Source organism: Pipistrellus kuhlii, unplaced genomic scaffold, assembly GCF_014108245.1.
Source record: "Pipistrellus kuhlii isolate mPipKuh1 unplaced genomic scaffold, mPipKuh1.p scaffold_m20_p_44, whole genome shotgun sequence".
NCBI lineage: Eukaryota > Metazoa > Chordata > Mammalia > Chiroptera > Vespertilionidae > Pipistrellus > Pipistrellus kuhlii.
The window spans coordinates 1,047,901-1,062,217 of record NW_023425545.1 but is presented as its reverse complement, the minus strand read 5'-3'; the positions used below and the strand labels follow the sequence as shown (position 1 = coordinate 1,062,217).

General features: G+C 52.5%; 1 protein-coding gene and 1 long non-coding RNA gene across 2 annotated transcripts; one reads left to right on the top strand and one right to left on the bottom strand.

The window, feature by feature from the left end:
* The first annotated feature begins 894 nt into the window (after window positions 1-894).
* PRPSAP1 (phosphoribosyl pyrophosphate synthetase associated protein 1) lies at window positions 895-13,412 on the top strand. Its single transcript, XM_036412319.2, has 10 exons — window positions 895-1,310; window positions 4,098-4,150; window positions 4,973-5,039; window positions 5,413-5,585; window positions 7,378-7,493; window positions 8,140-8,195; window positions 9,071-9,216; window positions 10,485-10,555; window positions 11,762-11,908; window positions 12,321-13,412. Exons 1-10 carry the CDS (start codon window positions 1,141-1,143, stop codon window positions 12,477-12,479), a joined length of 1,158 nt encoding a protein of 385 aa, XP_036268212.1. The 5' UTR covers window positions 895-1,140; the 3' UTR covers window positions 12,480-13,412.
* On the bottom strand, window positions 5,697-9,180 carry LOC123651284. The gene is made up of 3 exons (XR_006739895.1): window positions 9,047-9,180; window positions 6,072-6,078; window positions 5,697-5,707 (listed from the first exon to the last, which is right to left on the bottom strand). It is a non-coding gene; the product is annotated as an uncharacterized LOC123651284 (long non-coding RNA).
* Window positions 13,413-14,317: the final 905 nt, after the last annotated feature.

Below are 14,317 nucleotides of genomic sequence, written 5' to 3'. Positions count from 1 at the left end.
CTAATAAAGTCTTGGGAGTGATCAGGCCAGCAGGGGAGGGCAGTTGGGAGTGATCAGACCAGCAGGGGAGTGGTTAGGGGGTGATCAGGCTGGCAGGCAGTAGAGTGGTCCCAGATTGTCAGAGGGATGTCCGACTGCCAGTTTAGCAGGTTCGGGCCTAAACCAGCAGTCAAACATCCCCGAAGGGTCCAAGATTGGAGAGAGTGCAGGCTGGGCTGAGGGACACCCTGCCCCCCCACCCGCATGAATTTTGTGGACAGGGCCACTAGTGTGTGTGTGTGTGTGTGTGTGTGTGTGTTAAAATACAAACAAGTATATATTGTGTGGCTGGCCACCTGGTGGTGGGGAGCGGGAAAGGGCTTACTGTGATTGAGGGGATTTAGAAAAACTTCGTGGAGCAGATGCTTCATGAGTTGGTCTTTGAGGGAGGAAGACATTAAAAGCAAAGCAAAAACAAACAAAAAAACAAAGCAAAGGCTGTCAGGAGCGCCTTGGCCTCGTTCAGGAAACCTTGCCTTACAAGGTTGGATCCCCAGGAATGAAGATCAGACCCCACCTTTGGGGGGGACGTCCACCTCTGCGCGGTCCCAGCTGGGCGCATGCGCCTGGCGGGGCTAGCGCGGTGACCATAGAGACGCAGAGCTAGATCGTCGGCCTCCTCGGAGGCAGACATTTTGGATCCTGGCAGAAAAGTTGCAGTGGGCTGGGACCACTACCAAGTCAGGCTGCACAGCCCAAGAACGTGACTGGAAAAGACCTCCTGTGGGACGGCAGAGTCTGTCGGCGGAGCGAATTCGTGATGCTCGTGTAGGGAGGACAGGCTGTTAGAGGTGTCCACCGACTTGCCCTCATCCGAGATGGCGGCTGTGCGGACGCTCTAGCCGGCGCCTCTCGGTCTCCCGGATGCCCGGAGGGGGCGGCGGCCTTCCCTCTGGGTCCCGGGAGGCTGCGGCGGCGGCGTCGGTCACAGCGAACGCGGCTGCCGCCGGAGCTCGTGTGGGCTTGGTACGAGGAGCGTGAGGGTCTCCGCCTCCCCCCTGCCGTGCCGGGCTGCTCGGCGCCTCCCCCAGCCGGGCCCCGGGCGTCGCGGCCGCCGCCGTCGGAAGCCCTCCCGGCGGGCCCCGCGCCGCGGGCCGGACGATGCCCAAGAAGCTGCTGCTGCTGCCGCCGCTGTCCGTGTCCTCGGCCTTCCGCGCCCCGCGGGTCAGCGCCGCCGCCCGCCTGGCCATGAACGCCGCCCGCACCGGCTACCGGGTCTTCTCGGCCAACTCCACGGCCGCGTGCACCGAGCTGGCCAAGCGCATCACCGAGTAAGGGCGGCGGGCGGCGGGCGGCGGGCGGCGGCGGGGCCCCGGAAGCCCTCCTGCTGCCCTTCCCCGGGCGGCCAGGCTGGCCGGCCCCTTCGCCCGGAGCTGCGGGAGGGGACAGGTAGCCGAACCCTCCCTGCCCTTTGGCGGCTGCACAGACCCTTGGAGGTGCCCGGAGGCGTCCCTTCCCCGCCCGTACCCCCCCCCCCCCCAATTCTGCGGACTTTTGATGACTTAACACACCCCACCCCGTTGCTCGGACCGCTCTTCCTCCTTCCGTCACCCCGGGCGGTGGTGAGGGTTCCGCCGCCGCCGGAGGGAGGCGTTGGAGGGGGGCCCGGGGCCGGTCCCCGGGCTGGAGTTGACCCAGGAACCTCTCACCGCCGTCCCCAGCGTCCTCCGTGGGCCCGGGGCCGGGAAGTCTTACACCCCGAGCACCGGCGGCCGGGCCCCAGGAGGGCGGCTGGCGGGAGGGTTCCCCGGGCGCCCGGTGCCCCCGCGGAAACCGGGGTGTAGAGAGGGCGGGCCCTGAGGACGGGCAGGTCCAGGCGAGCGGATTTGGGGGGTTTGGGGTGGAAACAGGGGTCTCCCCGCGGTTTGCACGGCAGCTGTAGGCTGGGTCTTGGAAGCCACGGACACGGGGGTCCCCAGCGCCCCGAGGGGCCGCCCCAGGCCGCCGCCTGACACGGGCGCTGACGGGCCGGAGACTCCGTTTTCCCGAACGTCCTTCGTAAACGGGGGTGATCCTGCCTGCGGGCAGGAAGGCCGTGAGCTGAGCCACCTGTTGTGTATACACCAGCCTGCGAGCGGGGCTCAGGTTGGCCCCTGAACACCCGCTTTCTGGTGGGATCTGGTGTCCTGGAGCCGCACTGTGAGGGAAGGGCTTTCTGAGCCCCCAGGTGAACCTGCGGATAGAAAGAGTGGCTGGTCTGCTGCCATTTAAAGTCATTTTCAGCTTTTAGTTTACCTTCACGCGCCCCTGGCGTTTTCCCGGTGGGACTCAGGCAGGGTTACATTTTTAAATTCCCGACGGAAGCACAGGACACTTCCTTTCTGTCCGGCGGAAGGTTAGGTGAAAGAAGGTAAGAACAACCCTTTTGCAATCCACAAACCCTCCGACTGTTTGTCTTTTTGAGGCCAGCCAAAATGCTAACTCTATATAGGAAGTGTGTGTGTGTGTGTGTGTGTGGCCAGGCTCAGCCCATGGACCTTGCTGAGAGAATACAAAGCTGGAGGGCACTCTTTGTAATTATTATTCATCGTCACTTGAGGATAGGTTTCAGTTGATTTTGTGCTTAAAAAATGTTTTCAGCCGAAACTGGTGTGGCTCAGTGGATAGAGCGTCGGCCTGCGGACTGAAAGGTCCCAGGTTCGATTCTGGTCAAGGGCATGTATCTTGGTTGTGGGCACATCTCCATTGCGGGGTGTGCAAGAGGCAGCTGATCGATGATTTTCATCGATGTTTCTAACTCTCTATCCCTCTCTCTTCCTCTCTGTAAAAAATCAATAAAATATATTTTAAAAAATGTTTTTATTGATTTCCGAGAGAGGAAGGGAGAGGGAGCGATAGAAACATCAATGAAGGAGGGAGTCGTCAATCCGCTGCCTCCTGCACATGCCCCGCTGGGGCCGTTTGGAGTAAGGGGGGTGCTCCAGCATCTGAGCCTCGGGCCAGGGCTGGGGGCACATTTAAAATGTCACTGGTTGTTTTTTTTTCATATTAGGTTCTTCCCTGCCTTGGTCCAAAAAGGTTTTAAGTTACTATGAACAATAAATATTTATAATTTTTTTATCTGTTTCATATGTTGAGTTTCCCAGTAAGATTTTATTTGAGCAAAGCGTTTTACTACTGAGCAAATTTGCTGATCATTAAATTGGATTGACCTCTGAGGTTATATTTTATTTCCAGGATTCCTTTCAGATCTAAATGTCACTCGGGGATCTGAAAGCTTTTTTGATGATGACGCTTATTAATCAGACAGGTGCACTACCTCCCAGGATTTGTTCGGATTACGCCTGTGTTGTAATGAACCCCTACCCTTTGTCCAGCTCCCACACTGGTTAATCTTGTTTCATCTGCTCCACCTGTCCCTCGCCTTTTTTGACTAGAGTACTTAATGGTGAAGTAACACATATCCAAATTTACCGACTTAGCCATTTTATTTAAATACTTTTAAAATAGATTTTTACTGATTTCAGAGAGGAAAGGAGGGGGAGAGAGAGGGAGAAACATCAATGATGGAGGAATATCATTGCTCAGCTGCCTCCTGCATGCCTCCCACTGGAGACAGCCCGCAACCCAAGCATGTGCCCTTGCCCAGAACTGAACCCGGCACCTTCCAGTCCACAGTCCAACGCCCTTGTTTCCCTGATTGTCCCAAAAAGGGCTTTTCCCACTCGATTTGTTCTCATCCATCCATACGGTTCGCTCTGCCTTTGGTTCATGGCCCCAGTCTGTGTGCTGGGACGTGGGGGCGCTGACCTCGGGCGTGTGGTTCGGGAGCGGCTGCCAGTGAGCGCCAAGCCCTGCTTTGGGGTGATTTTCCAGGATGGTTCCTGGCCATAAGGCTGTGCGCTGGCCCAGCAGCCTCGGCTGCGGGCTGGCCAGCGGAGACTGCGGAGCGGCCTGCTGAGTGGCCTGCGGACTCCCACGCACTTGTGTTCTTCCCGAATTAAACTTTCTCCTGCTCTTTGGCAGAGAATGGCGAGAGCTGATTTAGTCTCTGTTACGCGTGCCTGCGAGCTGGAGGGTTTGGGTGGAGCACTCTAACTGCCTTTTCTTTCCCGCAGGCGTCTGGGCGCTGAGCTGGGGAAGTCCGTGGTGTACCAGGAGACCAATGGAGGTAAAGCTGCGCCCACTCCCGCTGAGTGCGGTCCTGGCTGGCGATATCACTCATGTCTAACGCGGAAACATTCCTCCTAACAAATCCGGACTCCTGTGCTCTCCTGAAAGTCTCCTTCCTCTTGTCCAACATAATGCCAACACCCTGTCATTTGGGCTGGAAAGGAGAGCGGTAGAGGTTTCTGTGTTGGCGGTGCTGGCAGACGCTCCCTGCCTTCACCTGTCCGCTGGCCAGCAGTAGCATCAGGAGCAACCTGGGCATCGGCCTGTGGACCTGAAGGGTCCCGGGTTCGATTCCGGTCGAGGGCACGCACCTCGGTTGCAGGCTCCTCCCCGGCCTGGGCCCCGGTCAGGGCTCGTGCAGGAGGCAACCAAATGACGTATTTCTTTCACATCAGTGTTTTCCTCTGTCCCTCTCTCTTCCACTCTCTCTTAAAAAATCATTGGAAAAATATCCTTGGGTGAGAATTAAAAAAAGAGCAATCTGGTCTTGGTGATGGTGACGTGAAAAAGGCTTTCTGTTCTTTTCACCTCCAAGCTTCCTCCCCTGCCCTCTGGGGCAGTGATCATGTCGCGGTCACTTAGCCGATGGCCGGTGGCCTAGGAATGCTGCCTCGTAAAATCTCCTGGCGGGCATGCACTTGCGGTTATAGTGCCCTTAGTCCTCGCAAAGACAAGTCAGTATCCAGTGATTTCGAATTCTTTTTTTTAAAGTTGAAAGCCTGGATTTGTGATCCCATGCTTCCTTTCTCTTTCTGAGCTCTAATTATCTGTGGTCTGAGTAGTGCTTTTCTTAAAGCTACAGGGCATTTTTATTTTTCAGAAACAAGAGTCGAAATAAAAGAATCTGTTCGAGGCCAAGACGTTTTCATCATACAGACGATCCCCAGGTGAGAGTTGGCACTGCTTTGGCACAGCGCGTTAGCGTTCCCTGTGAACAAGTTTCGTGTTCTGGAAGTCATGAATGTGTTTGCATGTAAACAGTTTTCTGAGCCATTCTAGCAAATTCATAGCCTGAGGAGAGGGTCGTGGGAACCTCCGATTCTCAGCAGGTGGGCACGGGGGGCAGTCTTGTTGGTCTGGGCCCCTAGCCTGTGGGGTCTGACGCTGTCCTCCTAGAGAGTGTCGTAAATGAGGAGACTTTCAGACGCCCCGCTGTTGTCGGCTGGCAAATGCCTGTGACACCCGTCGGGCAGCTCACGTTAAATCGCCAGGGGTGCATCCATGACGCCAATCTTCGAACACAAACTTGCACCGTTTCAGAGACGTGAACACCGCTGTGATGGAGCTGCTGATCATGGCCTACGCGCTGAAGACCGCCTGCGCCAGGAACATCATTGGCGTCATCCCTTACTTCCCCTACAGCAAGCAGAGCAAGATGCGGAAGAGGGGCTCCATCGTGTGCAAGCTGCTGGCGTCCATGCTGGCCAGAGCGGGTGAGTGAGGGGCACAGATGGAGGGGGACTCGCTCCTCCAGCTGCCTCCCTCAGTGCTCCTGTCTCTGCACAGAGCTGTGAGGGGGAGTGAGCTCAAGTAGGGTTCCTGCCTTTTCTCTCCTCTCTGTCTGTCTTAGAGTGGCATCGTCTGCTTCCATGTTTTCTGCTCTTCTCCAGTCTTGGCCTTTGTCATCATTCCATCGTCTTCCTTCACGTTTCATCTTATCTTCACATTTTATCTTTATATTCTTATTTTTAAAATATATTTTATTGAGTTTTTACAGAGAGGAAGAGAGAGGGATAGAGAGTTAGAAACATCGACCAGCTGCCTCCTGCACACCTCCTACTAGGGATGTGCCCGCAGCCAAGGTACATGCCCTTGACCGGAATCTAACCTGAGACCTTTCAGTCCGCAGGCCGATGCTCTATCCATTGAGCCACACCGGTCAGGGCTCTTCATCACATTTTAACTGGTACTGTGGGCACTCCTGGCCTTCCGAGGTTCAGGCTGGAGTTCTGTGCTTGCCTTCTTGCTGAGCTTTATTTATGTACATAATGTCATGCTGGAGTTTCCTTTGGCTCTTCCTCCTGCTGATACACTCCCCAGTCCCGTCCTGAGTGTGTGTGCAGCAGCTCTTTTCTCTGCTTTTATTCTAATGTGTGTTTGTAGCAGTAACTAGCCGGCCTGGGAATCACATGTAAAGGCACTTTACAATGATTGGAATTTCATTTGCCTGATGTTTAGGTAAAACTCTCACAGAGAAAAAAACAAACAGATTTGAGTCCTCAGGAACATACATTCCTTTTTGTTTAGCCCTGTCGATATTTCAGTCTGTCTTCTTGTTTTTCTATAAGAATATTTCATGCTGCTCTAACCAGTTTGGCTCAGTGGATAGAGCATCGGCCTGCAGACTGAGAGGTCCCGGGTTTGATTCTGGGCAAGGGCATGTACCTTGGTTGCAGTGGAAGGTGTGTAGGAGGCGGCTGATCGATGTTTCTCTCTCATCAATGTTTCTGGCTCTCAATCCCTCTCCTTTCCTCTCTGGAAAAATCACAGTATTTCTTTTAAAAAAGAATATTTCATGGCCCGTTCTTTTATTTCTGATAGAAATTGTTTTAAACCTTTCAGTTTCTATCTTTTTTAAAATATGATTTTTCTTTTTTAAAATATGTACATTACTTTGTTTTTGCTTTCTTATTCTTCTGCCTCAGCCACAGACTTTTTATATTTCTTCCTAAATTATTTAATCAACATATTGACTATTTTTACATCAATTTTTGCTTCAGTATTAATTCCATCTTCATATTTTTGCTTCTACCTGAGTTTTCTTTTCTTGATTTTGAGGGCCAAGCGAATAGTAACAGCAGAGGAGGGCACGTCTCTCAGCTTCGGGCCTGTCTTTGTGGAAGGTCAGAGATGCCTTCACTGGAGGCTGCACACGTTTTTTAGAAAGCGAGGAAGGGAGAGGGAGAGAGAGAGAGAAACATCAGTGATGAGAGAATCATTGATTGGCTGCCTCCTGCACGCCCTCTACTGGAGATTGTGCAACCCAGGCCTGCGCCCTGACCAGGAACCGAGCTGGGGACCTCTTAGTGCCCAGGTCAGTGCTCAGCCACGGAGCCACGCTGGCCAGGCCGGCACATTCTTTAGTTCTTTAGGTCTTGTTAAGGTTGCAGGTAAAGCCTGTGACTCACGTGCTTGTTAACAGTGCCCCGGCCTCTCGATAGGACACAGGAGCTGGGCGTCACTGACTTGCAGGGGTGAACTGGTAATTCTGTTTTAAAATTTCAGGTCTAACTCACATTATCACTATGGATCTTCACCAGAAGGAAATCCAAGGCTTTTTCAGCTTTCCCGTGGACAACCTGAGAGCTTCACCTTTCCTGCTTCAGTACATCCAGGAAGAAGTGAGCAGCCGCCCGCACCCTGTCCTCCATGTTGCTCTCTGGTGCCCGATTCCCACGTGGAAGGCACATCCGTGACCTTTCCCTTAGTCTGACCCTGAGGCAGCCAGATGGGGCCAGCCCTCAGGCCTGGAGGGTTCCAGAGCTCAGAGACGTAAATACGGATTTCCTTCTAAGTATCTTCAGCAGTTGGCTTATGTTTTCTTAAATGAAGGTTTTAAGAATTAATTACTTTTTCTTTTCGTGATGTAGCAGTACTTTTGCTAATTGATAAGTGTTAAAATTCTAAAATGTGTAAATGAAAGTCTAGCTGACAGGCGTCTTCAAACTACGGCCCGCGGGCCACATGCGGCCCGCAGAGGAGTCTGATCCGGCCCGCCAGGTTTTTTGGGCAGTGAGCGCAGCCGAGGTGTTACAGTAGGAATTAGTAGTTCATATAGTCTGGCCCTCCAGCTCTCTGAGGGACCGTGATCTGGCCCCCACCTTAAAAAGTTTGAGGACCCCTGCGTAAGTGTTAAAATTCTAAAATGTGTAAATGAAAGTAGCATATATGATTGCTAGTATGGATTGTTGTTTTAAGAGGAAAGAATGTAATACCAGCATCCAAGCATAACTTTTCAGTATTTTCTTATTTCTCCTCCAAATCTAGATTCCAAATTACAGAAATGCAGTCATTGTAGCTAAGTCTCCTGATGCTGCGAAAAGGTAACTGCTTCAGATACTCCCGCAGGCGCTGGCGGTGCTCTCTGAGGTTGGAGGGAGCTCTCTGGTGTCTAGGGGCTGTCTGGCGGCTGAGAAAGCTCACCGGCCTGGACTCTCCCCTCATCACTGACACTGAAGTGCTTCCTTCACAGTCTCAGGAAAGGAAGGCAGAGGACTATGAGCACTTTCCAGGCTGTGATTTATTGTTGGTTTTTAAATATATTTTATTTATTTCAGAGAGGAAGGGGGAGGGATAGTTAAAAACATCGATGAGAGAGAAACATTGATCAGCTGCCTCCTGCATACCCCCTACTGGGGATGTGCCTTCAACCAAGGTACATGTCCTTGACTGGAATCGAACCTGGGAACCTTCAGTCCTCAGGCCGACGCTCTGTCCACTGAGCCAAACTGGTCAGGGCTTAAATAAGTTTTTGATTTCAGAGAAGAAGGGAGAAGGAGAAGGAGATAGAAACATCAATAATGAGAATCATTGATCAGCTGCCTCCTGCATGCCCCACACTGGGGATCGAACCATGACCTCCTAGGTCGTAGGTCGACACTTAACCACTGAGCCACGCCGGCGGCTCAGCAATGATTTTTAAGAGACCTTTTTCAACAAAGTTTTTTCTTCGGAAGTAGAGTTAGATTATTGGGCAAAGGCTAGAGCCAGAATGATGTAGAACCAGACACTCGCCCACATCTCGGCTCTCATGCCCCTGGAGGTTTTTATTCTGGCTGGGCTCCACGTTCTGTTTTGTATAAGTAATTCCCTGTGAGTCCTAAGAGGTGGGTGATACTTCCAGTTTGTGATTACTAAGATGAGGGAATCGTGATGGTGGGTTTTCTCCAGACACTCACCGCCTGCCTTGTCCTCTCAGGGCCCAGTCCTACGCAGAGAGGCTGCGGCTGGGCTTGGCCGTCATCCACGGGGAGGCGCAGTGCACCGAGCTGGACATGGACGACGGCCGCCACTCGCCCCCCATGGTCAAGAACGCCACGGTGCACCCCGGCCTGGAGCTGCCGTGTGAGTCGCTCTCTTCCTCACTGTGTTTGGAAATGAATAACGTCTCCGCTGACGTGAATAGCTAGAAATAATATTTAAGTGGACCTGCCGTCTGGGTATTTTTATGCTATTTATTTATTTATTTATTTATAATATATTTTATTGATATTTTACAGAGAGGAGGAAGGGAGAGAGATAGAGAGCTAGAAATGTCGATGAGAGAGAAACATCGACCAGCTGCCTCTTGCACACCCCCTACTGGAGATGTGCGCGCAACCAATGTACATGCCTTTGACCGGAATCGAACCTGGGACCTTTCAGTCCGCAGACCGATGCTCTACCACTGAGCCAAACTGGTTTCAGCTCCGTCTGGGTATTTTTAAATGATTGAACGATGTGGCATTTTTTTCTCCGCTTATAAACCCGGAAGCGTGGGGGACTCGTAGTTATTGTTCTCCAGTTCCTTACCGCCAGGAAGCTGGTTATTCCGCTCGTGGGGAGAAGGTCACGCTGTCCAGTAACAGTCATCTGGACAAAAACGAACACCAGCTTTTGGCCTGGCAGCCTTTCCCTGGCGGTTGCCTGCGGATGGCATTCTCCTTACATTTTTCCACCGTCTCAGCGGCGGGCCTTTCCCTGGTGCATGGTGGGCGGTGTGGCTCTCCTCGCCCTGCTATTCCGTCCTCACGCCTGTGCAGCAGGACCGGCCTCCGCTGCAAAGTGCTGTGTGCAGTACGCACACCGACTCCAAAGACTGAGTCCGAAAACATGTCAAACAGCTCCAGTAAATGTGCATATTGATTACTTAGTGAAATATTTTGGCTATATTGTAAAATAAATCTATTCTTTTCACCTATGTGATTTTACTTTTTAATGTGGCTACTAAAAAATGTGTACAAGAGGCAGAGGGAGAGGAAAAGAGAGAGAAACATCAGTGATGAGAGAGAATCATTGATGGGCTGTCTCCTGCATGCCCCTCACAGGGGAGTGAGCCTGCAACCTGGGCATGTGCCCTTTGAGTGAGAATTAACCATGACCTAGATCATAGGTTGATGCTAAACCACGGAGCCACGCCAGTGGGGCTCACCATCCGTTTCTACCGGACAACGTGCTCTAGACAGGCTGTTTCTGAGGGACCCCGGCTCCTTGCAGAGGAATCTGCTGCTTTCTTTCTTTTGTTGTTGTTTTTTGTCTACAGTGGCTTTGCCCCACTTCCAGAGGGTGAAGTTGTGTGAGCAGTTGCTTAGCGATGCTTGACTAACGGGTCTTGTCATTGTGTCGTTTTGCAGTGATGATGGCCAAAGAGAAGCCGCCGATCACCGTGGTCGGGGACGTTGGCGGGAGCATCGCCATCATCGTGGTAAGGCCGGCGTCTTTCCGTGCAGAGGGCACCCGGGCTCATAGCTGTTTCACGTCGGGCTGTATGTCCAGTAATGATGACAACTTAAATGGCTCCGACTTCCCGTTCTCACCCAAACCCCATAAGGAGAGGTTTTTATGTGGGCGAACAGGGTTGTTATAACCGACAGCTGAAAGGAGAGCTTGTATAAGTTCTCCTATAAGTTCACCCCCACAAGTGACCTTGGTCTTAAGGGCTGTAGTTCCCATCAAAGCAGCTGACATCCTCAATCTTAAGCTTTAGGGTGGAGAGGAGAACTGAGGAGGAGCCGTTCCATTTAAAAATATATTTGTATTGATTTCAGAGAGGAAGGGAGAGGGAGAGAGAGAAATACCAGTGATGAGAATCATGACTGGCTGCCCCCTGCACACCCCACACTAGGGATGGAGCCTGCGACATGGGTACATGCCCTGACTGGGAATTGAATTGTGACCTCCTGGTTCACACATAGGTTGATGTTCAACCACGGAGCCATGTCAGCCAGGCAGAACTGTTCCATTTCTGCTAGAGAACAGTGTCTCATTCTGCGAACTTGAACGTGTTCTATGTGCTGCCAGCCCTGAACGCCTCCGCTGGGCCAGAGGGTGGTTCTTCGCAGTGGCTCGCTTTGTTTCTGTGTACCCTCTTTATTTTTATTTTTAAAATATATTTTATTGATTTTTACAGAGAGGAAAGGAGAAGGATAGAAAGCTAGAAACATCGATGAGAGAGAAACATTGATAAGCTGCCTCTTGTATACTCCCTACTGGGGATGTGCCCGCAACCAAGGTACATGTCCTTGAGCGGAATTGAACCTGGGACCTTTGAGTCCAAAGGCCGACGTTCTATCCACTGAGCCACACTGGTGAGGGCAATGTGTACCCCCTTTTAACTTTCTCAGGAAAGTACGGGGATGCTAGCTGTGTAGGATTGATCTGACATGGGACACAGGAAATGAGCCTGGGGTCATAAACGCCAGCTGTAAAGGTCACGTGACTGAGGCATTGCTCTTTGCACCGACAGCCACGCCAAGTGCAGTCCGCGCAGCCCTGTTGCCATTGCTGGGTGTGCAACCTCTGCCCGGGTGCATGGCTCCACTGGTGCCTTGCCATCCTCTGAGCCGGGTGCAGGGAAGGGCAGAGAGAGTCCTCAGGCGGGGCCCAGAGCTCCTTCACCGTTTCTTCTCAGGATGACATCATTGATGACGTGGAAAGTTTCGTTGCTGCTGCAGAGATCCTGAAAGAGAGAGGCGCTTACAAGATCTACGTCATGGCCACACACGGCATCCTGTCCGCAGAGGCCCCGCGCCTGATCGAGGAGTCCTCCATCGATGAGGTCTGTGTGCGGGGCTCCACTTCTTAGTGTAGGTCCTGGCTCGCTGCCTCTTCTGTGAGTGATGCCGGGACTCGGCCAGCGTTGCTGACCCTCCCGAGGGCCTGTCCTGGTCGGCGTCTGTGTGCTCAGTGTGACCCGTGCTTCCACACGGCGTGATGCCCACGTAGCATTTCTCCTCCGTGCAGCGCAGGGCTCACGTGTCTCCTGCACACCAGACGTTGGCGCTCAGAACCTTAGTTCTGAACCACGAAACCCCTCCCGGGTTGGTCAGTCTAGTTTGTAAACCCCAGACTCAGCGGACTAAGTTTTATGGGGTGGGCCTTGGGCGGGGGTACTAAATGTTGGATGAATGTTTCCAAACGACCACTGGGCACACGAGTTACCATGCTTGTTCCCGTTGTTGCCATGCCAGGTGGTGGTGACCAACACTGTCCCCCACGAGGTGCAGAAGCTGCAGTGCCCCAAGATCAAGACGGTGGACATCAGCCTGATCCTCTCCGAGGCCATCCGCAGGATCCACAATGGGGAGTCCATGGCGTACCTCTTCCGGAACATCACCGTGGACGACTAGCTCCACGGTGGCCTGGGCCTGGGCTCCTGAGGAGGACGGTGCCGTCACTACGTACATGGTGTTTCCTTCCCAGGGAGGCAGCGGCTCCCGTCCAGATTGGCCAGCGGGAGGCATTCAGGTAGCCGAGAGGGAGACCACACTAACGGATAAATGGCCTTAAACATGCGCCCTCACCATCCTGTTCCTTCAAGGAACATTCCAGCACTTTTCAGAGGAGAACCAGAGCTGATGGTGCTGGAAGGACTTCCGGCAGCCGTTCTAACTCCGGAACGTTCCAGCCTCGGGGAATGCGTGCTCATGTTCAGCCTGGGGAGGGAAGCCGAGTGCTGGCACCATTTCCATCCTCGGGTGAAATTCTGGAGAGGTGCCTTTTCCTGGAGAAGCCGCTGGTGCAGCCAGTGAGCAGGCGCGTGCGCAGTATTCTCCCCAGCAAGGACGCGGTCAGAGTGGCGCCCTCCGCTGTGTGCCTTGCTGGTCTCTTCACGCTATTGCACAGCCACCCACTGTGTGCCTCCTGTGACTACCTGGTCCAGAACTCCGCAGGAAATGCGGGATGCAGTCGGGGGTGGGGTCCATGGTGGTCCCAGTCCCAGGCAGATGTCTGTCACAGGTCCTGTCCTTCCGACCTGTTGGCGTGAGGTCCCCGTTGAGATGGTTAAGATCTAAATTTGTAAAACAACTGGTTGTAGTTTCCCCGTTATAGGTGACACTGTTTATTGAATCACCTAGGCTGCACGTGGCCTTTCTACCCAACGTTTAAAATGACACTCAGCACCCTGGCGCACACCAGTTGTCAGGGAGACCTGGCTGCACCCTCTGGTCCAACCCGGGGCAGCGAGTGTAGCGACGGGGAGGAGGGCGTCTGCCCGTGACCGGAATTGCTTGTTGGGTCTGGTAGTTCCTCGGAGACAATAAAGGCCAATTTGCACAGTTTGTACGGTGTGTTTCTGCAGGAAACTTCTGTTGACTTAAATATATATATATAATTTCTGAGAGGGAGAGAGAGATATCAACAATGAAAGAAAATCATTGATTGGTGCCTCCTGCACATCCCCCACTGGGGATCGAGCCCATAACCCAGGCATGTGCCCTGACCAGGAATCTAAGCCAGACCTGGTTCCTAGGTCGACACTCAACTACTGAGCCACACCGGCCGGGCTCATTTACGAAGGACTAGAAAAGTTCCTGTTCTGCAGGCAAGACAGCCCATTAGCTTTTCGAGCGTACAAAAAGGCTGCTGCTGTTAACAGGCCAGGTGGGAGCATTTGAGCAAAGAACTTCACTATGAAATGAGCATGGGTAGAGGAAGAGCCACAGACTTCCTTAGGAGACCAGGTTCCTACTGTGTTTCCCCAAAAATAAGACATCCTCCGAAAATAAGACCTAGCGCATGGAAAGATAAGACATCCCCTGAAAATAAGACCTAGCGCAACTTTGGGAAAAAAAATTAAAACACTGTCTTATTTTGGGGGAAACATGGTAGCTTGGGCAGATGGCTCGTCCTTCCTGGCCTCTGTTGTCTGCAGTATAAAGAGGTTTCAACCAAATTCCATTTATACTCCATTTATATATTCCAAATATCCATAAATATTAATTCCATTAATATTTCCCCACTGGTACATACTTAGTGAAAGCATGTAGTAGAACATATTTTCTGGGATTAGAATGAGGGTATATTGGATATGCCCTTCCCGATGGCATTTAGAGTCCTCATGTGCTTGGCATGATGCCAAGTCTCAGATGAAAACAAAAAAACGGGCCTGGCTGGTGCGTCTCAGTGGTTGAGCATGGCTGTATGAACTGGGAGGTCACAGTTCCACTTGCCCTCAGGGCACATG

Excerpts from the sequence above, each read along its gene's own strand:
- PRPSAP1 (XM_036412319.2), top strand. The coding sequence starts at position 1,141 with ATGCCCAAGAAGCTGCTGCTGCTGCCGCCGCTGTCCGTGTCCTCGGCC. Across the intron at positions 5,040-5,412 it reads ATCATACAGACGATCCCCAG|AGACGTGAACACCGCTGTGA; the intron begins GTGAGAGTTGGC and ends GCACCGTTTCAG. Across the intron at positions 11,909-12,320 it reads AGGAGTCCTCCATCGATGAG|GTGGTGGTGACCAACACTGT; the intron begins GTCTGTGTGCGG and ends TTGCCATGCCAG.